General features: G+C 42.0%; 1 protein-coding gene across 2 annotated transcripts in view; it reads left to right on the top strand.

Moving 5' to 3' along the window:
* The first annotated feature begins 1,112 nt into the window (after positions 1 to 1,112).
* RAPGEF5 (Rap guanine nucleotide exchange factor 5) overlaps positions 1,113 to 26,436 on the top strand; it is a 114,437-nt gene continuing 89,113 nt past the window's right edge. For both annotated transcript variants that reach the window (XM_087916496.1, XM_026706384.2), the window contains exons 1-3: positions 1,113 to 1,669; positions 21,932 to 21,982; positions 22,816 to 22,922. In XM_087916496.1, the coding sequence (XP_087772622.1) occupies positions 1,481 to 1,669; positions 21,932 to 21,982; positions 22,816 to 22,922 (347 nt within the window). In that variant the 5' untranslated portion in view covers positions 1,113 to 1,480. The remainder of the gene's footprint in view (positions 1,670 to 21,931; positions 21,983 to 22,815; positions 22,923 to 26,436) is intronic.

The following is a 26,436-nucleotide window of genomic DNA, read 5'->3' as shown; positions in this document are numbered from 1 at the left end:
GGACAACATCAAATTGGGCTACAAGGTGAGAAAACTAGTATTTGGGTGGGATTTTTGACGTGTTGTATTATTAAGCATATTTACATATTTACACGTGGTTTTAATTCTCTGAAGGTCCCAAAGAAACTACTTCAGTATCTTTCTTGGAAGCAGTTCAATGCAAATATTGCCCACAAATTCTATAACTGATTGGAATGCTTAGGAAAATTGCAGATCAGTTAGAAGGAATAGGGGAATGGGGATACATAAAATAGAAACCAGGGCCTTCTCATTAAACAATGTATCAGTATGTCATGTTCATACAACACACAATGTTATGATTTCTTTGGATTCAGCATAGTGTTCAATGATTGTATCATGTTTTACAAATCACAGTAACAGCTGTGCATCTAATACACCTATATGTTGTCTTTCAGTAGCTTTTGATTCTTTGTAACTATAATCCTTTAAAAACATACTCTGAAGAATATTAGCGACTACAGCTGCTTTGAAAACTGTTCTTGGCTATTTCTGCAAGCACATTAATCTTTGCTGTCTGTGAAAGTGTATCTACACATGCACTGATAAGCAGAAACAGCTTCTGAAGACAAGAAGAATTCCTTGCAAAAAAATGGCCCTTAACTGGAGAAGTACTTTATTTGCCCCAATGCATCTTCAAATGTGCCCACATAGACCTAATGGTCCATAGTTCATATACTCAATCTGGTTTTGCAAATTAACTCATCACACCTGAACACCAGGTGTTCAGCTAAACTATTTTAGTTAGTGATGTACTTAATGCTCTATTTTTCCCAGCATTCTAGCCTTCATTTCTTTACAATCATCTGGATGGTATCCATACAGTCAATATAATAACCCTGATAGTTGTGTTTCATTTAATAAACAATAGCTAAATACTTAAGAGTCTGAAAACCCACTCTTGTAACTTTTATCTGTGTACTGCTATGGTTTTACTGACTGTTAATACTATTTGCAATTCTCCTGGGAAGACGTGTATTCTGAAGAGTAGCACACCAAGAAGCCACATCGTACTACATTCAGCACACCACTGCTCCTTCCGAGCCCCTTCCTTTGACTTTTGTTTGTTCCCGTCATAGCAGTTGAGGAAAAACAGCGTCAAAAGGGGAGGGGCCACGAGAGTAGCGAAAGGTGGAGGCCATAAGAAAGATTGGGTTCCTGGCGCATTATCTGCACCTGAGTGGTAAACGCCTTATCCTGAGTATTTTGGTTAGGGAAACCGACCTTCTCGCACAATTTGATTTTCGGGCAGGTGGAGAGCAGTGTATATGCGGGTTTCTTTCTCTTTTCCTTCCCAATTCCCGTGAGGAGAAGGAAGAGGAGGACGCCACTGTTGCTGGTGTGGCCAATTCATTTGCCTGAAAGTCGTGTTTTGCATAACAAGAGAAAGGTGTGCGTCGTGCATGCCCGGGGACAAGCATTGAAGCAGCGGGGGAGGAGGCTTCTCCGGCAAGTAGCATGCATGGCTGGAAGCTCCGTTAAGATGCAACCTGCATGTGACAGGGCCGACTCGCTGCTCCATGACCGTAACGCCACAGACGCCAGAGGCCAGGAGCAGCAAGTGCAGTTGCGGCAGAGGCTGAGGGAACTACCGACGCTCCTCCGGAGTGGACTCACGCTGCGGAGAAAGCGCTCAGACGGCGGAGGCCGGGTGAGTGAACGACGCCGGGGGCCGCGTGCTCCCAAGAATTTTCTCCTCCCTGTTAACAGAGCTTGGCCTCAGCAAGCCGGTGGGTGACTTGGTATCCAAGGGAGAACCCTCGTTTTTATGTGTGCTGTGAGGCATTTTGCACTTTGCTTATTTTTAAAGTTAAAAAAGAGCCCCGACACGCAATTGATACCCTGCTATTTCATGCATAACTACTACGAAAATAAAATAATTGGCATTAGGAATGGACAGTAATGATATCTAGTAAGAGGGACGTATTCCAGCCTTTAAACCGCCATAAGGGAAGTCTGCTTTAATCCACGTGAGATGTGCAAACATGTAATGTGTGTAGCATGTAATGTTTGAGGGGAGGGGACTATTGACCTGAGTTCTGTGAAATTAGGCATCCGCGACAGCAATTGGAATGGAGGCCATGTTGCCGGGAAGATGTGAAGAGATAATGCAGTTCTTTGGGAATAATAGTTCACTCAAGAGCAGCAAGGTTTGCAGCTGTGGGTTATATGCATCACCGAATTCAATGAAATTGTATCCTAAGTAAACATAGATTGTATCCAACAATGTAACATTTTTTTTAAAAAAAAGAATGGCCTTGAAGCTTGGGCTGGGAGAGTTGAAACAGCCTTAGAGTTCAATCAATTTATCAGGGTAACAAGTTTCACCTGGCTATATAGTTTAGCATTTCTAGTCAATTTCTTGATTCAGTGAAATATTTACTGTTAACTATCTACACTAAAATAAGCCACTTGATCTGTGAGGTACATCAGTCAATATATATATTGATATCTTTCACTTATTTACAATTTAACTTTATATATAATTGCTAAGGCTATCCATTGCAAAGGTTAGTCTTCCTAATCAGACCCAGGCCTCACATAGAAGCATGTGAGTTGGCCAGTTTGAAGAAGCTTTAATGCAAATATTAAAGAATATTCATGGATATGGGCAACATACCTAGAATTAGGAATTGTAGCTGGTTGGTACAGTCAGTATCCCTAGTACAGAAGTAGCCTGAAGCTATTAATTACTAGTTTTGTATTTTGCTCCACAATTGTGTATGCCGCATATAGTTAGTCTTAGATTACTACCACATTTGAGCCGAACATTTGTTGCTAAGTGAGATGTTTGTTAAGTGAGTTTTGCCCAATTTCATAACCTTGTTTTGCCACAATTAAGTCAATTACTGCAGTTGTTAAGTGAATTTGGCTTTTCCTTTGACTTTGCTTGTTTAACAGTTGCAAAAGTGGTTACAGGACAGCAGGAGATATTCCAGCCAAGCATCTGAATTTTAATCACATGACCATGGGGATGCTGCAACAGTCATAAGGGTGAAAAATGGTCATAGACTTTTTTTTTTTAGTGCCATAATTTCAAACAGTCACTAAACAAACTGTTGTAAGCATATATTTTTTCTAGATCTGATGTAGTTTTCCTGACATTTCTGGACAAAAATGAGGATGTAGAGTTGAACTTGAGATTTAAAATTGAACTTGGACAATCAAATCTCTGGAGCCACATCTTTTCCTTCTCCCCTAGATGTAGCAAGCATGTGTTGCACTGTGCATTATTAGAAGATTATCCTGTAAGAAAAATGGAGGATATCTCCTAAAATGATGTTTCCTGTCAGCAGTTTGAATAGGCATTTCTAATTAAACTAAGAATTGAAAAAAGTTTCCTATTTAGATTGAGAAATCCTTCAGAAGAGGGTGGTGGAATAGCTGTAATTTTGTAGACCTCTTGTTCAGTGTCATTAACTGAGTACCCATAGTTAATAACAAGCAGTTGTAATTGCACTCAAAAGCCAACCTGGCAACAAGTGCAGTTTATATACCAATAGTAATACCCAGCAGGTACCATTGTTCTTCATGTTGCAGCATTCTGAACTAGTGGTAGCTTCCATGTGATCTTCAAGGGCGCCCTATGTAGATTGTATGGCAATAATTCTGTCTTTAGGTGACCACATATGAAGAGCCTCTCAACTGAGCAAAGGATACTCCAGGAGAACCTAGACAAGGCCCACCTGGCCACAGCTTTCACCTATCTTTCAGCAGTAGCTGCAAGTCCAAAAGGACCCCCAATTATTTATTTATTTATTTATTACAATTATATAGCTGCCCATCTCACAAAAATAAATTCGAGTGGCATTCAACAATGAATTAAAACAATACATAAAAATAGTCATTGTAAAAATTTCACACAAACATTAAAAAAATAGAAATGGTACAGCACAGGAGAAAGTAATTATCAATCACCATGATGGAATTATCATTTCACTGATCCCCTGAGACACCAAGGCCTGGTGACAAAGCCAGGCCTTGAGAGGTATAAACAGCAGGCTTTGGGTTAGCCTCACTTCAGGGAGGGGATAATATTTTACAAGGTAGGCCCGTAGCAAGTTGCCCAACAGTGTTGAATGTGGAAGATGTAGCCTGATCCAAGATCAAGAATGGTAATATCCCTGACCCCTAGAGAACCAAATGGTCATGTTAGGATTGAGCCAGAGTTTTTTTGTCCATTCAAATTTTGTCCATTCATTCTTATTTGACAGTATTTCACTATTTAATGTTCTGTCAAGTTCTCTTACAAGCCTGTATGTTTCTGTATACATAAGAGTTATTTGACTGCACTGTGATATAAGGTAAACATTTTCTTTGAATATTATTTGCTCACATGAATGATATGTGATTGCCCATCCACATGACAAAGAGCTATAAACATAGGGGGTTTGGGGTTAATTTCCGGACATTCCTTTATCCAATAAGCATAGACAGTGGAGAAAGGAACACAGGCGATGGTACAGTTTTCATTATCTCTAAAATGATGCCATACATGAATATATGGAAAGAGTCTTATCAGATTGGTGGGAAAGATTATTTTCTGGTATTCATTATTGCACTACAGTAACGAATATAAGAAAGTACTCCAGAAGGTACATTTTTTCCAGAACAACTTTTTCTTTCAGTGGAAAAAATGTGAGGAAATTTGTGCCTTGATCCTTCCTTCTGAATCTGGATGTAATTGTAAGCTTCTGTTGATTATATTTGGCTTGAAATATTATTAATAAATCTAAAACATACATAGGTAGCCATGATCTAAGCTGTTGCACAGCCATATCTCTTTTCCCTTATTTTTATTTTGTTCTGATCAAAGAACACTCCTGGAAAGAGTTTTAATAGGAATGTATTCTTACTCTTGTAAGAAATTGCCAGGATACTAATTGGGATTCAAGACCTTAATGGAACTAGTAATCTGTAAAAGAATAAATGGGAAATTATTTTGTATAAACGTAAACCACTGTACTGCACGGAGAAAAATTATATTCATGAAAGCTTATGCATAAATTTCAGGAATATAATGAAACTTTGTACAGTAGAACAGTACCATAGAACAGTAGACCTGTCAACATCTTATTTTGAAAAAGATGATTCCTTATTTAGAAGAATCTCTTCTAATATAAAATGAATTTAGACTAGCACTAGTCATTATCAAATTGGCAGGCTGCAGGCTACTAAAAAGATTCTTAGACCATCCAACTTGGATTGGAGGTGACTGATGAGGAAGAGAAGGAACAGCTGGGTCCAGTGCCTGACACGTGAATGTGTAGAAGGCAGAGAAGAGGAGAGCAGTGGAAATGTGTGGGCTGATCCTTGGGAAGGAAGAGCCACCACTGCTAACAAAGTCCCACCCTAGCTGTGCTGTCCCAGCCAGTCTATGGGAATTGGATAGTTACTTAGGAATTACGAGCTATCACCCTTAAGGGAATGGTAAATGTAGTTAGAGGTATCCTGGGAAATGTAGTTCATGTCACATGGCCACATCTATAATCCCAATTGGTCACTAATTTGACCCTCGATGGGTTGGGGGAGTTTTTTCTCACTTTGCCTGAACTCCAAAAGTCCCGGTGCGCAGCCCATTCCTGCATTCCAAGCGCCCAGGCCAAGCTGCAGCTGTCCCTCTCTTGCCAGTGCCATCTCCAACAATAGCAGCAGCAGCGGCGGGAACCATGGAAGCATTTCAGCTGCTTCTCGGGTGGGGGAGCCACCTCTGTAACTTCCATGGTTCCCGCCACTGCTGCCGCTGTTGTTTCAGATGCCTCAACAAAGGCAGTAGCAGCTGTGGCATACCTCAAAGTCTACGGCAGAGAGAACAACGTATATGTCGGATTTGTCATGGGAAGGGCAAAGCTAGCACTGCAAAAAGTTCATACTATACTGCGGGTGGAACTTTGTGGAGCGGTGCTGGCAGCAGAACTATCAGACACAATAACGAAGATGATAGGTCTTCCCTTAGAACCCACCACCTTCTATACAGACAGCAGAGTGGTACTGGGTTATATCTACAATGAGAGTAGATGCTTCTATGTCTATCGTGAGCAACAGAGTTGAGCGGATCAGGAGATCTTCTAAACCAGTTGCAGTGGCGATATGTTCCAATGAATCAGAACCCTGCAGATCATGTGACAAGGTCTATTCCTGCATCACAGTTATCAACTTCTACCTGGCTAAAAGGCCCCGGGTTCTTGCGGTGTACAGACGCCTTGAAGCCAGGCACACCTGATTTGTATGAACTCCTAGATCCAGATAATGATGGTGACATTCAACCCCTAGTCAAGAAGGTTGAACCGGTTGTCTGCCTAGCAACGATGTTCCAACACGAGAAGATAGGTCCCTTAAAACCAGCTTGCTTTAAACAATTCTCCCAATGGAAACTTCTCGTACTGGGAATAACTGCTCGTCCACACAGTCGTCTGTCTCCTTGGTCACCAGAAAGGCTTCAAGTCGTACTTTCCAGACCACTGTACTCATGCTGAGAGATGAATATTGACGAGTGTACAACAAGATGCATATCGATCGGAATACGGCTGCCTGAGTGTGGGGAAGCCCATGCTACAATCTAGTCCACTTCTGAGACTGAACCCCTACCTCGACAACTAGGAGGTACTGTGAGTAGGAGGTCGCCTACACAAAGCAGAAATAGACCCACCAAGCAAGCACCCCATCATCCTTCCGGTCAATCATCATGTAACAAGGCTGTTAGTACAACACCACCACGAATTAATCTATCAAGGTCGACACTTCACAGAAGGTGCCCTCAGAGAGAGTGGACTCTGGATCGTAGGCGCCAAAAGATGTATTTCAATTGTTCTGCAGTCTTGCTTCCGTTGTCTCAAGCAACGAGGCCAGACTCAACACCAGATGATGGCTGACCTACCACCTGAGCACTTGAGCTCTGAACCACTGTTCACCATTGTAGGCCTTGATGTATTCAGCCCTTGGTATATGTATGCCCAATGGACCAGGGGTGGTTAAGCTAACAGCAAATGATGGGCAGTACTCTTCACATGCCTCAGTATTCGAACGGTCCATATCAAAGTCATCAAATCTATGGATGCCTCTTGCTTCATCAATGCCCTGAGAAGGTTTCAAGCCCACAGAGGCCAAGTCAAGCTATTCAGATTTGACTGTGGAATGAACTTTGTAGGTACTTGTAAAGAACTACAAATTGAAGATAGCATTCGCCCTGACTCGCCATTCGACGGCTACCTTAAAGCTAACAAATGCACATAGATATTAAATCCTCCCCACGCATCTCACATGGGAGAAGCGTGGGAACGCATGATTGGAATAGCTCGTCGGATCCTTGATTCGATGCTGGCGAAAGCACCTAAACTGACACATGAGACTCTGTCTACCCTTATGGCAGAAGTTGCAGCCATCATAAATGGTTGACCTTTAGTTCTGGTCTCTTCAGATCCTGAGAATCTGACTATTCTCACTCCAGCTGCCTTGCTAACTTAGAAGATGGGTGATTGGCCCGCACCGTTAGGGAACTTTGATTCTAAGGACTTATACAAACAACAATGGAGACAAGTTCAACAGCTCGCCAACACCTTTTGGAACCGTTGGAAGCAAGAGTACTTGTCTGCCCTACAAGATCACCATAAATGGAAGACCAAAGAACCGAACCTCAAAGAGGGAGACCTTGTCTTGCTGAAAGACAAGGATGTGCATCGCAACGCGTGGCCTATGGGACTTGTGCATCAAACCCTGCCCAGCTCTGATGGGGTAATCCACAAAGTCAAGGCCCTGAAAGTGAAGTCGTTAGACTCCTCATGTGACCAGCGGACTTTCACTACGAAGTTCTACACCAGACCAATCACCGACCTTGTGCTGCTGTGGAAAAAGGCTGAATTTGAAGATTGAACCTCAAGCTTTTCATGCTTTGCTTTGTTTGATGCTTTATTAATGTTTACTGTTTTTCTTAGTTACATAGCTAACTGTTTATCTTAGTTATATACACTGCTCAAAAAAATAAAGGGAACACAAAAATAAGACATCCTAGATTTGAATGAATGAAATATTCTTATTAAACGCTTTGTTCATCGCATAGTTGAATGTGCTGACAACAAAATCACACAAAAATTATCAATGGAAATCAAATTTAGCAACCCATGGAGGTCTGGATTTGGAGTTACACTCAAAATTAAAGTGGATAAAAACACTACAGGCTGATCCAACTTTGATGTAATGTCCTTAAAACAAGTCAAAATGAGGCTCAGTAGTGTGTGTGGCCTCCACGTCCCTGTATGATCTCCCTACAATGCCTCGGCATGCTCCTGATGAGATGGCAGATGGTCTCCTGAGGAATCTCCTTCCACATCTGGACTAAAGCATCCCCCAACTCCTGGACAGTCTGTGGTGCAATGTGGCTTTGGTGGATGGAGCGAGATATGATGCCCCAGATGTGCTCAATTGGATTCAGGTCTGGGGAACAGGTGGGCCAGTCCATAGCATCAATGCCTTTGTGTTGCAGGAACTGCTGACACACTCCAGCCACATGAGGTCTAGCATTGTCATGCATTAGGAGGAACCCAGGGCCAACCGCAATGCACTGACAAGGGGTCTGAGGATCTCATCTCAGTACCTAATGGCAGTCAGGCTACCTCTAGCAAGCACATGGAGGGCTGTGCGGCCCCCTAAAGAAATGCCACCCCACACCATTACTGACCCACTGCCAAGCCGGTGATGCTGGAGGATGTTGCAGGCAGCAGAATGTTCTCCACAGCATCTCCAGACCCCGTCACATCTGTCACATGTGCTCAATGTGAACCTGCTTTCATCTGTGAAGAACACAGTGCCAGTGGCGAATTTGCCAATCTTGGTGTTCTCTGGCAAATGCCAAACATCCTGCACAATGTTGGGCTGTAAGCACAACCCCCACCTGTGGACGTTGGGCCCTCATGCCACCCTCATGGAGTCTGTTTCTGACCGTTTGAGCAGCCACATGCACATTTGTGGCCCGCTGGAGGTCATTTTGCAGGGCTCTGGCAGTGCTCCTCCTGTCCCTCCTTGTACAAAGGCAGAGGTAGCAGTCCTGATGCTGGGTTGTTGCCCTCCTACGGCCTCCTCCACGTCTCCTGATGTACTGGCCTGTCTCCTGGTAGTGCCTCCATGCTCTGGACACTACACTGACAGACACAGCAACCCTTTTTGCCACAGCTTGCATTTATGTGCCATCCTGGATGAGCTGCACTACCTGAACCACTTGTGTGGGTTGTAGACTCTGTATCATGCTACCACTAGAGTGAAAGCACCACCAGCATTCAAAAGTGACCAAACCATCAGCCAGAAAGCATAGGAACTGAGAAGTGGTCTGTGGTCACCACCTGCAGAACCACTCCTTTATTGGGGATGTCTTGCTAACTGCCTATTCTTTCAACCTGTTGTTTATTCCATTTGCACAACAGCATGTGAAATTGATTGTCAATCAGTGTTGCTACCTAAGTGGCCAGTTTGATTTCACAGAAGTGTGATTGACTTGGAGTTACATTGTGTTGTTTAAGTGTTCCCTTTATTTTTTTGAGCAATGTAGTTATCTGCTATTCATGGTATTACTGTCTACTGCTTATCTTAGTTTATAGTTAATTTTTTTTCTCTTCCTTTAATAGTGGAATTTACAATTCCAGGTGGGGAATGTGCTGTCCCAGCCAGTCTATGGGAATTGGATAGTTACTTAGGAATTATGAACAATTTTTTTTTGGAAATATTCTTTTTATTTGATCCTAATAAGATTTTATCTAAATATTGTAATTTGCTATAGATTCCAAATTCTTTGATATCTTGTTTGTATCTGCTATGGATTTGTATATATAACCACTGGTCAATTTTAAATCCCTGTTCCTGTAAATCCTGTCGAGTTCTTAATTTTCCTAGAGGGTCTAATAAATCTTTATATTTAGTCATTTTTGTTATATCCAAATTGTTGGGATGAACCATTGCCTCCATTGTTGAAAGCCAAATCGGAATTTTTAAATAATGTTTTTTGCATATTTTTTTCCAATTAGTTAATAATGAATCTCTAATAAGGTGTCTATGAAAATACGACTGTTTAGTTTTCCCCACTTCCCATAGAAATGCATGCCACCCTCTCTGAAGATCGTGCCCTTCTAAGGCTAAGGTTCTTTTATTGAGTAAATTAACCCAGTCTTTTAACCATAATAAGTTGGCTGCCCAATAATATAATTTCCAATTTGGGAGCGCTAGCCCCCCCTCTACTTTTTGCATCTTGTAAAGCCTTAATATTGATTCTAGCTTTTTTCCCTTGCCAAATAAATGTAAGTGTTACCTTATTTATATCTTCAAAAAAATTTTTTGGTAATTTAATTGGGATTGTCTGGAATAAGTAAAGGAATTTTGGTAGGATGTACATTTTGATCGTGGCAATCCTGCCCAGTAGAGAAAGCTGCAGCTTATTCCAGGATTCTAGGTCTTTCTTAATTTGCTGTAATAGTTTATTGTAATTATTCTCTTTGGGCGATTTACTATGTGGTGTTAACCATATGCCTAAATATTTGACCTTTTTTGTTGCCTGTATCCCTATGGTTTTTTCTAATTCTTTCCTCTGATTCTCTGTTAGATTTTTAGTCATTAATTTTGTCTTATTTCTATTGATCTTTAATCCTGCTACTGAACCAAATTGATCTAGTTCTTTTATTAGGTTATGTCCTTTTTCCATGGGTTCCTCTAGGAAGAAAACCATATCGTCTGCGAACGCCTGTAGTTTATATTCCTCTGCTTTGACCCTTACTCCTTGGATTTCAGAGTTTTGTCTTATCCGCGTTAACAGTGATTCTAAAGCAAGTACAAATAGGAGGGGTGAGAGGGGGCAACCCTGGCTGACGCCCTTTTCAATGTTTAATGGGCCTGTTTGTTCACCATTAATTAGTATGTTGGCCTGTTGGGTGTTGTAAATTGTTGTGATAATGTTCTCGAATTTAGTGCCCAGACTCATGTTATAGATTTTTGTATTAAAAAGTGCCAATGTAGATTATCAAATGCTTTCTCAGCATCTAAAAACATGAGTGCAAATTGTTTCTCTGGATGAACTTCATAATATTCTAAGACGTCAATAATGGTTCGTAGATTATTTTTGATTTGGCGGGACGGAAGGAAACCATTTTGATCTTCATGAATGTATAAATTTAAAACTTGTTTTACTCTATTCGCTATAATTGAGGTAAATAATTTATAATCAGCGTTTAAAAGTGAAATTGGTCTATAATTGTTGATATATCGGGCATCTACATCCTCCTTCAGAATTAATGAAATCAACGCCCCCCTCCATGAGTCTGGCATTTTGGCTGCCAAAAGTATTTCATTAAACACTTCCAGCATCAGTGGCCCTACTAACTCTATTGTAGCTTTGTACAATTTTACTGGAATCCCATCTGGACCAGGGGATTTATTATTACTTTGGTTCTCCATTGCAGATTTCAACTCAGACCATGTAATATCCTTATTTAATAATTCTTTCTCTCCTTCCCTATTGTTTTATCATTCGTATTCTCCAGATAAGTTCTTATTTTGTCTTCATTGATTTCTTCTTTTTATATAATCTTTGAAAATAGTTTAATATAATATCCTTTTTCTTCTCAATCTCATGTTGTGGTATGCCTTTCTCGTCTATTAGTTGGTGTATCAGTCTCTTTTCTTTTTCTTTTTTAAGTTTATAAGATAGCCATCTTCCTGGTCTATTAGCATGTTCAAAATAATTTTGTTTGGACCTTCTCAAACTAACTTCTATTTTATCTTGTTCAATTAAATTCAGCTTATGTTTGGCTAATATTAACTGGTTTAGTATTCCTTGGATCTTAGGGGTTTTTTGTAATTGTATTTCTAAGTCTTTGATTTGTTTTTGTAATACGTTTTGTCGGGCATAAGTTCTCTTGTTTCTCATAGCATTATAGGAAATTGTTGTACCTGTTATAATTGCTTTCATAGTATCCCAAATATTCTGTTTTGAAGTTGTTTCATTATTATTATCTTTTAGGAAATAGTTTAGCTCCTCTTTCAGCTTATTGATATACTCTTCTTCATTTACTATTTGGGTATTTAGTGTCCATCTTTTTTTTATTCCTCTCCTGTCTCTCCAAATTAGCTGTATTGGGTTGTGGTCAGCCCATTCATTTGGTAGGATTTTAATTTCTTTTATTTCATTAGCCAAATCCAAATCCATCCAAGCCATATCTATTCTAGTCCAAGTCTTATATGGATTGGAATAGTATGTAAATTGTTTCTCTTCCAGGTTCCGTTCCCTGTTGCAATATCATGACACATCAGTAGGAAGTCACGTACACAGAAAACCCAATACACATACAATACACATATAGGGCGACATTGTGGAACAGCAACGTGCAAAACGTGAATTGGCTATAGCATAAGGTGTAGCCATATATGGCAATATTCCCTATTCCTGTCTAACTTCCTCATGTGTAACATAACCCCCCCCCCTGCTTGCTGCATAATAAAAGAGAGGTGCATAGTACCATCTGGGCTTCCTCTCACTGAAAGAAACCTTTGTGTCTCTGTCATCTTTGCCGCTAAGAGGAGCCCGCCCGGACAGTCTGCCCGGGTGCAGGTCGTCAGCTGACTAACTCATCCCGGTAGCGGGACCCGCAACGCATCAACGGGGGACCCCGACGTGATCGTCTCAGTGATACGTCCCCGACAAAGCGCGATTCTTGTCTAGGAAGGCGCTTCCTTCACTCCTGTACTACACACCTGGAATAGGCTCGTGCATTGTAAGTATGGGCTCCTCACTTTCTCAAGTTCAGCTCAAGCATAGGGATGAACTTCTCGCTTTAGTGAAGAAGGCAAATTATTTGCAGAAGGCTAACGGCACAAATGTATATCCTCTGTCAACAAAGCATTTGAATGACTTTTTGAGTTATGTCCAACAACACTGCCCCGCGTATCCCACGGAAGGCACTCTTAAACGTTCCTCTTGGGAACGGATGGGGAAATGGATGCATGAACCACCCAGGGCTCCACCTCAGATTATTTGTTCTTGGCGTGCCGTTATGGCCGCCCTTAATATTCTCTTTCCTGATGATTCTATTCCGTCTTCCCCAGACCCACCTTCCGCTGAACTCTGTCCTGTTGCTGCCTCAGCACCTCCGCCCTACTCCACCCCACCCCTTGACTCTTCTCCGAACCCCTCTTCTCCATCGCCTCCTTCCGCCGCGGCGACAGATCCTCCCATCTGTAATGCCTTTCAATCAGCTTTGGCAGAAGGAAAGCTATCTGCGGATGATCTTTCTTGTTTCCCTATGATTCTTCAAACCCTCGCTGCCGGGGGTAATCCTGTCCCTCATTATACCCCATTGGAGTGGACTTTGTTAAAGGAATTAAAAACCGCTGCTTCTAAGTATGGCATCTGATGCGTTGCGGGTCCCAGTGCCGGGATGAATCAGCTGACGACCTGCACCCAGGCAGACTGTCTGGGTGGGCTCCTCTTGATGGCAAAGATGACAGCGACACAAAGGTTTCTTTTGGTGAGAGGAAGCACAGATAGTACTACGCACCTCTCTTTTATTGTGCAGCAAGCGGGGGGTTTACACATGAGGTTAGACAGGAAGAGGAAACACTGCCATATATGGCTAATCCTTATGCTGTAGTTGACTCAGGTTTTACACAGGAACAGCAAACATTGCCATATATGGCTAATCCTTAGCTGACTCAGGTTTTACACAGGAACAGGAAACATTGCCATATATGGCTAATCCTTAGCTGACTCAGGTTTTACACAGGAACAGGAAACATTGCCATATATGGCTAATCCTTAGCTGACTCAGGTTTTACACATTGCTGTTCCTATAGTGTCGCCCTATATGTGTATTGGGTTGTCTGTGTACGTGACTTCCTACTGATGTGTCATGATATTGCAACAGGCATCGACTCCCTGTATACCCGCCAACTTTTAGCCAACATTTCTACGCATCATCTGGTTCTCGCTTCAGAGTGGAAAGCTATTGCTTCTATGCTTCTCTCTCCCGCTTGGCTTGCCACCTGGCACAATGAATTTCACCTCGGTATTAACGCTGCTGCTGCAGCCGGACTACCAGCAGGAGTTACTCTCGATCATCTCTTATGCCAAGGTACGGTGCAAAACCCCGCGCAAGAGATCACTATGGGAGTGGGGGGGTACCCGATTATGAGGGAAGCTGCGCTAAACGCCTTTAAGCGACTCCCTAACACCTCGCAACCTACTCACTCTTTTACTTCTATCCTTCAAGGACCCTCTGAACCCTATACCTCCTTTATTGATCGTCTCACAGATGCCATTAGCAGGCAGGTGGATAATATTGCCACTCAGAGCGAACTTCTCATGCGTTTAGCCGTTGCTAATGCTAATGTGGATTGTCAGAAAATTCTCAAGCTCCTTCAAGCCTTGCCAACTCAAAATCTTGCGGATTATATTCGCACGTGTCAGGAAGTAGGCACGGAATCTCACCGCACTGCGGCTTTAGCTTCAGTTCTTTCTTCTACTCTTGCTTTGTCCACCTCTTGCCTGAAGGGAAATTGCTATAATTGGGGAAGCCTGGCCATTTTCGTTCACAGTGTGCGTGCTCTCCGGTGGTGGCGGAGCCCTCGTGGCGCGGCCAGCCCCGGTTCCAAACCAAAAACTGTGTGCCCGCGCTGCCAGCTGAACGGTTTCCATTGGGCCAGCCAGTGCCGCACCAATCCCCGCCCGGCTCAGCAACAGCCGGAAAACTAGTTTCGGGGCCAACAGCTAGCCCCACTCCAAAGGCTGTACCTACTTCCTTGCCAGTCCTTCTATCCGAATCCATTGTCTATGAAGATCCTGGATCTGTCGTCACCCTTCCGCTGACCGTAACATTACCTGTCCCTTCACAGCACCCTTTGCTGATTATTCCTAACTCCATCCTGACTATTGAAGGAGTGGTGGCAGCCCCGTTCCTCTATGATGATCAATCTTTAGCGAATCTTTCCCTGGCCTGCATAGGGGACCGCCCCTTCTCAATGGCCAAGGGTTCTATTGTCGCTACTCTTGTCATTCTTCCTCCCCCCTCTGATTTGTTAGCTTTGGATTGCCCAGTGGAAGGAAATAAGCCCATGATGACCGTCCAATTAAATGGTCGTCTCTTTACAGGGTTGGTTGATACAGGCGCAGACGTTTCCGTCATCCGTACCTCTGAGTGGCCCCCTACCTGGCCAACCAAAGAATCCCCCTCTGTCCGGGGAGTCGGCGGTGTTCAAACGGCAAAGGTCAGTTCTAAGTGGCTTTCTGCCACTTCTGCTGGCGTCTCCACTACTGCTTACATTCAACCTGTCATCCTTCCTCTTCACGTTAATCTGTGGGGACGGGACCTTCTCTCTCAATTTCATGCCACGCTAACCATTCCTTAGCCAATGGCAACTCTTACCCCTCTCAAACTTCAACTCAAATCTTCAACTCCAGTCTGGATTGATCAATGGCCACTACCTGTAGAAAAACGATCAGCCTTACAGGGTTTAGTCAAGGAACAACTTATTTTAGGTCACCTCGAACCATCACAAAGTCCTTATAATACTCCTGTCTTTGTCGTAAAAAAGAAATCAGGGAAATGGAGGCTTCTTCAGGATCTAAGGGCCATTAATGCCATCCTCCAACCCATGGGGGCATTACAATGCGGCTTGCCCAATCCTAATATTATTCCTCATAATTATGACCTCATTATAATTGATCTGAAGGACTGTTTTTTCTCTATACCTTTGAATAAAAGTGATCGCCTCTTGTTTGCATTTACGGTGCCAGAATATAACAATGCTAAACCTACCGCTAGATATCAGTGGAAGGTTTGACCCCAGGGCATGCTGAATAGCCCAACTATGTGCCAATACTATGTAGACCAGGTTCTCACCCCCTTTCGAGAAAGCCACCCCTCATTTTTAGTATATCATTACATGGATGACATTTTGATAGCAGCTGAAGGGCCAAAAGGCACCGTATAAAAAACCATTCCTGAACTCACACAGCAACTCACCACTGCAGGACTTCATGTAGCGCCCGAGAAGATACAAGCCCATTATCCCTTCCAATATTTAGGCCATAAACTCTTACGAGCTACTGCTTCACCAGATCTTCCTCTTATTAATCTTCCCCCTAGCCCCACACTGGTGCAACTCCAACAGTGTTTGGGTACTATCAATTGGGCCAGACCTTTCCTGTCCATCTCTACTAATGACCTCTCCCCATTATTTTCAGCTCTTACTGGCTGTCAACAACCAGCCCAGAAAATTCCACTAACCAAAGAACAGAAAGATTGCCTAACCAAAATTAACCTGGCTTTAAGAGAACAGTGGGTTGACCGCATACACCCAGATGTACCCGTTTCTCTAGCCATCCTTCCAACATGTGCTCTTTTTACAGCCATATTATTACAAATAGTCTCCTCCCGCAAGCGTATTACGATCATTGAATGGTTGCACTTACCGCACACCCCTCGTGCAACAATCACCACAAAACCCATGCAAATGGCCCTATTAATTCAAAAAGGCCGAACACGTCTCAAAGCCCTCATGGGCATAGAACCCAGCACTGTATACGTTCCCCTCAAACTACATACTTGGGAACAGCTCTTTCAAAATTCAGAGGATCTCCAATACGCATTAGCTGATTGGGTCGGATCAGTATCATGTCATCTGCCAGCTGATCCTCGCATTCAAATTATAAAGACCATACCCATCACTTTTCCTTCACCCCTCTCCACAAAACCTCTCTCTGAAGCTTTGACCATCTTTACTGATGGTTCCAAGACCATTGGTGCCTGTACTTGGCTGGAAGATGGCCAATGGCATTCCTGTCGTACAACGCTTCAGACCTCAGCTCAAAAAGCAGAATTAGCGGCCATCATCTTAGCCTTGGAAAAATTTTCTCACATCCCAATCAATCTTATTTCTGATAGCTTGTATGTCACTCAAGTAGTATCTCACATATATGGCTCTTATCTTTCCCCCTCCATGGAGACTTCCCTTTTAAAACTGTTTTCTTGCTTACAGCAGCTCATTACCGCTCGTCAACACCCTTTTTTTATTGCTCACATTCGGAGCCACCAGCACCTTCCGGGATACCTCTCCGAGGGAAATGTCAGAGCCGATACTGCTTGCCAACAGGTTTTTGCTGCTCAAACACAACCTGCCCCCTTAACGGCAGGAGAAATTCACGCTTATTTTCACCAAAATAAAAAGGCTCTGGTCAAACAATTTGGCATTACCATGGCTGAAGCAATTGCCATCATCCAACAATGCCCCACATGCAGTCTCCAAGCGAAAGCTATCCCTCAAGGGGTTAACCCCAGGGGACTTCAGGCGTGCGATACGTGGTAAATGGATGTTACTCAGTACCCTCCTTTTGCCCCATGGAAATATCTTCATGCTACCATTGATACTTATTCAGGATTCATATTGGCCACGCCCCAAAGGGGCGAAAATGCAAAACAGGTAATCAACCACTGTATTCGAACCTTTTCAGTGTTGGGATGTCCAAAAATATTAAAAATGGATAATGGACCTGCCTACACAAGCTCCGCTTTTTCGGAGTTTTGTCATCATTGGTCCATTAACCACAAATTTGGAATCCCTTTCAATAGCCAAGGGCAAGCTATTGTAGAAAGGGCAAACCAAACGCTCAAACAAGCCCTTGATCGGTACACGGGGTCAAAAGGGATTAGTCCCCCCAACCTCCTGACACTGCAATATCTGTTAAACGTCTGTTTGTATACTCTTAATTTCCTCAACCTCACTGGAAACCCTCCCTCGTCTGCTATGTCTCGTCATTTCACTAAACCCTCTCTCCCCACTGCAAGACCACTTGTCTATTACAGGCAACTCCCAGATCCAGCTTGGAAGGGTCCTGCTGAACTTATCACCTGGGGGCGAGGCTACACTGCAATTCAGTTACCTGAAAAAGTTCTCTGGATTCCTGGTCGCTGTGTGCGCCCTTGCCACACCTCCCCACCTGATCAGCCACAACCCAACGCAGACCCTCTGGATCTCCACTGGCTGAAGCTCCATGATGAATAACTGCCTCTTCTTCCTCACTGCATTATTTTCTTCCTTTTTCCTACAAACATTGCCTGCAAACCCCCTCAATCTACATCAGCCAGTGAAACAAACTTGGACAATATATGATGCCTATGATCGCGTCTTATTCTCCATTAGCAACACCACTCACCCATACACCTGGTGGCCTACCCTCAAAGCTGATGTCGGACAAATATTGGTAGGCCTCACCGCCTACATCAGCACGACCGAGATACCCACACCTTCTCCGGGATTCGTCCATCGCTATCGATTTTATATTTGCCCCGGACATAAGCAGACTCGCGAGAATATTCGCGTTTGCGAAGGCCCCGCAGACGCCTTCTGTGCCGCTTGGTCATGTCTCTCCACCGGTTCTATCTCCTGGTCGCCACCGATCAAAGACGATTATATCTTTGCCTTCCAAAATGGTTCTTGGCATCAAGCCATTTGCCCCTCAGGGGGCACATGGATTCCATGTAATCCCATGTATATTTTGTTTTCAGCAGGAGGGAAAAGGCTGACTACGCGGTGGGAGGCAGGTTTTACCTGGGGAATCCGGATCTATGCTGATGGGTACGACTATGGCAATACCTTTACCATAAAACTCGTCATTGAGCGGCCCGCTATCCAAGTAGGTCCCAATAGAAACATATCCCTGGTAGAATATCATCCAGGCCATACAGTTCCTCAACCTTTGCTATGGTTAATAAACTCTAGTAACCTCCTCCTCAATGCCAGCAACCCTGCAATTACCAATGATTGTTGGCTGTGTCTTAACGCAGGCCCCCCTTACTATGAGGCCGTCGGTAGCACCACCAATTTCACTGCCCAAAACTCACCTTCATCTTGTCGCTGGTCACAAGGTACTCAAACCATTGGTAACATTATAGGGACAGGATACTGCCTGGGAAATGTACCTAACATCACAAGTCATCATTGTAACCAGACTTACTTATGGCTCAATGGTACTTCAAGAGCACTTTGGAATACCGGAGGGAATTTCACTGCTGTTTTTCAGAACTTGTATTTTGTTCCGGACAACAATTCATGGTGGGCCTGTGACACTGGCCTCACCGCTTGTGCTCACGGCCCCACCATCACTCAAAGGAATGGTTACTGTGTTCTTGTTTCGATAGTCCCAAAAATAACTTACCACTCCGGCCAAACTTTTCTGCAGGATAACACCAATTTTGCTCGTCCTAAGAGAGAGGTAGTCACCACCCTTACCCTTGCTGTATTGCTAGGACTAGGAGCTACAGGTGCTGCTACGGGAATTGCCGGTCTAGCAGTTAGTAATAATCAATACCAAACTCTGCGTGCTGATATAGAGAAAGATCTCGAACTTCTCGAACAGTCTATTTCTCACCTTAAAACATCTCTTACATCCTTATCAGAAGTCGTTTTGCAGAATCGAAGGGGCCTTGATTTGTTGTTTTTAAAAGAAGGAGGGCTATGTGTAGCATTAAAAGAAGAATGTTGTATCTATGCCGATCATACCGGCTTAGTACAAGATTCATTAGATAAACTAAAAGAGCGGCTGGAAATATGCAAAAGGGAAAGAGAAGCAGGTAACTCTTAGTATCATAACATGTTTAATTTCTCCCCATGGCTCACAACACTTCTTTCTTCAATTGCCGGACCATTAATATTGCTCCTATTGCTGTGCGCCATGGGCCCTTGTATATTCGGGAAAATAATGCAATTCCTCAAAAAACGACTGGCCATTATTGATACTGAGATTACCAACATAAACATGCTTGTAAGAATAAGGTCCGAGATCAACACTCCAGCAGAAAAAAGGTCTCTACTGGCATTCACTTCGGACTCGGAGGAGAACGAAGATGAATACCCAGAAAAAGGAGACGGCCCTCGCATTCTAATATGCCGGCAGGACTTGGACTCGGAGGAGGACTAGATCTTGCAGCATAAGGATAGAGAGGTCTCAAAATAATAAAAACAGGAGATGTTGCAATATCATGACACATCAGTAGGAAGTCACATACACAGAAAACCCAATACACGTACAATACACATATAGGGCGACATTGTGGAACAGCAACGTGCAAAACGTGAATTGGCTATAGCATAAGGTGTAGCCATATATGGCAATATTCCCTATTCCTGTCTAACTTCCTCATGTGTAACATAACCCCCCCGCTTGCTGCATAATAAAGAGAGGTGCGTGTAGTACCATCTGGGCTTCCTCTCACCAAAAGAAACCTTTGTGTCGCTGTCATCTTTGCCGCTAAGAGGAGCCCACCCGGACAGTCTGCCCGGGTGCAGGTCGTCAGCTGACTAACTCATCCCGGTAGCGGGACCCGCAACGCATCAGTTCCCTCCATAAATCTTTTAAATTTAACTCTTTCATCATTTCGTTACATGCCGCAGAAAGTTCCCTTTTCCCCTTCTTGTTTTTTCCCATATTACTATGGGAAATGGATATGACGAAGAGAAATGATCCTTACAGACTCACAAAAAAAAAAAAAGAATTATGAGCTGTCCCCTTAAGGGAATGCATCATGGTTAAAGGTATTTTGGGAAATGTAGTTCATGTCACGTGGCCACATCTGTAATCCCAATTGGTCACTAATTTGACCCTCAATGGGTTGGGGGAGTTTTTCCTCACTTTGACTGTACTCACTAATTCATGGCAGCTGCTTTCTATCACTATGAGATGGGTTAGGAGATAACCATCTTTTACTACAAGGCAGATATACAAAGGATTAGTCATTAAAGAAGAACTTCGTCACAAATGTGATGAAGATGAGGATATCTGATGAACCAATAAATGTACTTTGTTATGGACATCTTGTTAAGTTATCTATCTGCATCTGTACAGTTTATAAATCCATCTCTGTACAGGGTACAGAAAACTAGCTCTGGGGATAAAAGGCAGCGGGTGGAGATGAATAGATATGGCAGACAACTATTCATCTTCCGGCTGGATTTGTTAGCCTGCGTTGAGAGATAAACTTTTTGCTGGCACTTCTAATAAAGGAATCTTTGAGTTCACTACAGAGGGTTTGTTGTGTTTGGGGAGCTGGGTCAGAACATTTTTCTCCTGGGGATCTTGTACTCTCTAGTACCCTCTGCCTATACTTCCTATTTCCTGCCCTCCCTCTGTAATGCCTACCTACAACACCTATTTGCCTGCATTCTGTAGCCCCAGCAACAGCACCCACCTGCCTGTAGCTTTCACCTATAGGCTTGCTTGTCTGGAATGCAGTTTCAGTGTCTCTTCCCACATTGCAGTTATGTTAGTTCTCACTTTAATCATGATAACAGGAAGTACCCAGATTGCTGTTGTTAAGTTATGCGATCACATGATGACATGTTTTAGGACTGCATTACTTAGCGATAGAAGTTCTAGTCCTAATTGTCCTAATAACAACATGGTGACTAAAATCTATTAGCAAAGACATTATCTTAAGCAGTCCTTTGAAATAGTGGTAGCTTCCTTTTGGCAACCTAGATAGGAGGAAAGAAAAGAAAAAAAAAAGAAAATCATATGATCTTTTTACTTTACAAAAAAGCGGATCTAAAACAATAGACTGCTAAAATTAGATTAATTGATAAGTAGAAGCATTTACCACGTTAAGGTAATGCTTAATTTAAAGTAATTATAAAGTAATAATGAAGAGCTATTTACAAAAGTAAATGAATTTTTAATTTTAAAAGTGTTGATAACAACCTGTCAATTTAAAGGGACCCAAAAAGTCACTGGAATTTAGGGAAGAATTAAACTTATATTTTAAAAAGTGCTACAAAAAGAACCTCACTATATGCAAAATATCAGTGCCAAGTGATTGGTAAGAAATGTTTTTATTTATCGTAGTTGCTTTAAATTATTCCTTATTGTTATACTTCTTGTTTTTATTTACAGAATGTGTCTAGGAGAATTTCAAATCCTTATGAGGAAAATCCTCCTATTAAGGTATTGTTACAATTGCTTCTATATTTGTATTATTATAGAAACTCCAATCACATTCTTTCCTTGTTTTGAGCAATTTAATGTTTAAATGCAGCAGTATTAACAGCTCTTTATTTTTGTGCCCAGAATTGCTGTGTGAAATGAATTTTTTATTTTGTATCTATTTATACATAAAAGCAAAATACCAGTCACACATCATCACAAAATCTCCAGAACTACAAACTTGAAATTTGGCACATATATTCCTCTTGGCTTCTAGGTGCTCACTAAGAAAGGATTTTTTAAAATGACTACCAGAGCATTAGTATTTTGTAGATTATTATTAACAAGCTCTGATGCTAAGGAGTTGTACTCTCCCTCTCCAGAAAATAAATCTGTTCCAAACGCAAAACACAAGCAGAGGAGAGGAGTTTCAGTTTCACAGCACCAAGCAGCTTTAGTACAGAACAGTTGAGCTAAGCCATGCTTGGGCTTCTTGCTGTCTCCTTTTTGCTCACACAGCAAATACTATTTCAGTTTCCAAACAGCCCTCAACTCTCTCACACACTGTCAGGACACCAGCCAGATGAATACAAATGGATGCTGGTAGGCAGAGGCACAATTTCCCACCTATTTCCTCCCTAAAAACTAAGTCTGACTACATAATTTTGTAGTAAAGCATGAGTATATAGAGCTAGTTTTTAATATTACTGCTAACTAAAACCATATTTTAAAAGGTTAATGAAATTGTGCTGTACTAGTTTGCTGTGTCTTGCAGCTTTCATGTAGTTGTAATGCTATATGTAACTGTGCAAACTACAAAAAAATATTGTCTTGTCCAATTTATCTTCCTTTAGAGTTATGAAGAGGATGCCTTGTGTGCTGGAAGAGCCCTCAGAAACGTTTTTCTGTTACAAGCTGCAGCTCTGATAAAAGATAGAATGTCTCTGATGGGGCTTTGCAGGTAACAGTGTATTTCTTATTTTAACTAAATATAATTTCTTCTTGCACCTTCATTCACTTGCATTGCATCTGAACTGGTCACCATGAATTTCTGAATTGGCTGATCTCTTTCTAAGTTGATACCTCTTAACTGAAAGCAATTCTATGAGCTGTGTAAATACAAAACAGAATAATATATTGAAATTTGTGATGAATTAACAGTGGGCTTTTAAAGTTTGCCTAATTTTATATACAGCATTACAGAATTTGGCTACATTGAGAAATAACTTCATATTGATCTGATAATAGTAGTTGAACAAAAAAAAACATTTCCCAGATTATTTATTAGGTAAGGTGTTATAAATTGATCCTGTGAGTCTTTATTGAAGATATAGTGTAGCAGGACATGAGCAAAAGTTTTACATTCACAGGGACCCAATCTCAGTTTGTATGGTACTTTTTGGTATCTGCCCACCAAAACTGCTGTAGGAAGTGTGTTGCAGTGTGCTATGATTACTGTCTTTTGGATTTTGGGGATGGTTATTATGTACATGTATGTATGTATGTATGTATGTATGCATGTATGCATGCATGCTTGTTTGTTTGTTTTAAAAGGGGAGTTTGCTCAAATAAATATTTTTGGGAAAATCAGCCCTATCTTTTTGGATTTCCAGATCTTTAATATGTTGTGAAGTGAGCTAAGTGCACACTCATACCTCATCATTAAAAGCACTTCGCTAGAGAAATCAAAATACTAGAATTTTTGTGAGATGGTCTTGAATCAAAGTCAAAGGCATTTAAAAAAAATCAGCTTTATTGGTAATCCAGCTTTCATAGTCTGTGTTCTACACTTTTAAGATTCTACCTTATCTATTTGCTGTCAGCTAGTGGTCATTCAGATATTTGCAGCTTGAAGACTGATCATTAATGTGAAACCCCAATTTAAATTGAGAGAAATTGAGTACAGCAGAAAAAGAGTGCAGAATCCTTCGTTAGAGTGAAGAAACACATTTTGAAGTCCACAAGTCTTAAAGTTGCCAAATTTGGGGAACCCTGGGTTAGATAGACAAGCTATGGGGGAATGAACTACAGGAATTAATTTTGGTAGTGATTCAAATGTGAGGGTCAAGGCCACGAGTCTTGCACAGGCAAAAGTAGAGTCCTGTCAGAAGTTTCCAGCTGTTACCCTGTCCAGGCAGAATGATAACAAGTTCTGACAGTGGTCCAAGTAATGTATACACCTGTTGTGTCTCAAATAATCATTCCCAAAGAAGGTTTTAATTGCTCTTTAAAGGATATTTGTTGGTATTGCTATTTTCCAAAATGGTAGGGACCGCTCAAATGCTTTAAAAGATGTACCATTAGCCTCCCCCAAAGCTGAGTGGTTTTACAGCTAACTAAGAGCCTTCCTTGAAATGCTCACAGTAAGATGTAGCAGAAAAAATACATAAATTGGGATTGTAGCCAACCAGGGTTTCTGTGACAACAGTAAACACTAGCAGATTTTTTCTTAACACATCTACCTGATTACTGAGCCTGAATGTTGCTAAATAGCTGAATTAGAATTGGATCTAGGCTATGAAAGTGTGGGCAAGCACTAGAAAAAGATTCAGAAGTCTAATATTTTGCTACTATTTAATGATTTTTACCTGGATTTTTGTTGCCTTAGGACGGCATAGTATTTGATTGTGAGTTAGTGTCTAGAATGTATGTGCAGTGTATATGCATAAAAAAGAGAACAGACCAGTTTACTTGATCAAATAAATAGGTGACCAGTCAGCAAAAGCATATTTGCACTAGGTCATCTCATCTTTCATTTCAGCACTAAATCAAGGAAATGAATCGCTCAGAGTAAATTGTTCACCACTGGACCAGCGTAGGACATATACCCCTCCCTCTTCTAATTTTCTTGCAATACATGTCCCTGTTTGGGGCAAGCACTTTCAGTTCTGTTGCCAAGCATACTTGCTCCCTGGAATCATGTGGAAATCTTGTTTCTTCACGTTCTTCCCCCTATAACTACAAACACAAAAGGCAATGAGAAATAACCAGAAGGGAACTGATATTTTTATGGAATCTTATTTAGTGATTCCAAATTCACAGCACACAATATCTGATGAACCTTGTGAATTTGGGCTAGAAGACATTGTAGACAATGTAGGAAGGCTTGAATCACCACATTGAATGAACCATGAGACTTCTGGAGGCAGAGCTGAAGCTATGTCAGACTTTGTATCAAGCTTTGAGTCATGATCTAAGCCTGGCCTGTCAAACTGGCAGCCCATGGGCCAGATATGGCCTGCGAAGGCCTCGACTCCACAAAGGCAAAAAAAATCATGATATGTCACAATAAGGCCCGCGATGCGATCAAATTTGACACCCCTGATCTACAGCTTGAAAATTCCCAAATTAGACATTTTTTTTCTTGTGGCCCTCTTAACTATCCAGCTATGAGAAGGTACTGGATTAGAATACTTGAAGATATTGTTGTATAAATTATGCAGAAAAGAAAGCAAAAGAAAAAATTAAGGCTAAAGGATTTATGAAGTTCATATATGAATTAAGCTAATCACAACTACCATATCTTTTTGGGTCTTTATAAGGAGAACAATAAGTACAGTTGTAGCTATTAGGCCTGTGCAAAGAGTTTAGAGTAGGATTTGCTCCTAGAAAATTCAACACATCAGGACTCCCAGCATTTTCTAGATAGATTTTAATTTACCAGCTGTTCTAATAAAATAGACTCATGGCAGCCACACAGAGATTCAAGTGACTGTTTTGATAGCTACTTCTTCTGAATATGTAAACTTCATGGCAGATGTGGTTAAACTTAAGGCCCAGGGGTCGCATCTGACCCATGGGGTGCTTAGATCTAGCCTGCGGGGCTGCCCTGGAAACAGTGAAAGTCTGGCCCACAATGACTCTGCCAGCAAAAATAGAACTCAGGAGAGATGCACACGGCCCCACTGAGCTCCGTTTTTGGCCAAGATGGCCTCCTTCAGCCTTCTGCCAGCAAAACTGGAGCTGTGGGGGTGGGTGTTCCATTTTCACTGGCAGAGGGCTGCAGGAGATCATCCCAGACAAAAACAAAACTTGGGAGCCCATTTTCACTGACAGAGTTTTCAGGCCACAGGTGCCCTTGACAAGAGTAATTTCACCCTGGCCCTGCCCACCCCCAAGGTCAAACACAACCAAGGGTGGGATTCTACCAGTTCTGACCGGTTTTATAGAACCCCTTGTTAACATTCTAAGCAGTTCGGAGAACGGATAGTTAGAAGAAATCTCCTTTTGTTTTTTCCCACCCTTATTACATTCTTGGCAGTATGCCTAGACTTACTGTCACCGAAGAAGGTTTTTTTAAAAAGCTTTCTACACTGCTGTTGGGAGGAGATACTCCCCTGGATATACTTCCAGCCACATACAACAATCAGCACTTTGAAGAAATAATTGAATAGCCGGAAAGGAGCTTTTGATAACAAGGAACCAAGTGACATTCAGCAAGGCTTCTTGGCTAGCTAGAAAGATTGACATTCAAA

Source organism: Pseudonaja textilis, chromosome Z (genome assembly GCF_049901715.1).
Source record: "Pseudonaja textilis isolate UNSWEBS1 chromosome Z, rPseTex1.2, whole genome shotgun sequence".
Taxonomy (NCBI): domain Eukaryota; kingdom Metazoa; phylum Chordata; class Lepidosauria; order Squamata; family Elapidae; genus Pseudonaja; species Pseudonaja textilis.
The sequence above is the reverse complement of the archived record's forward strand: the minus strand, read 5'-3'. Positions and strand labels throughout refer to the sequence as shown.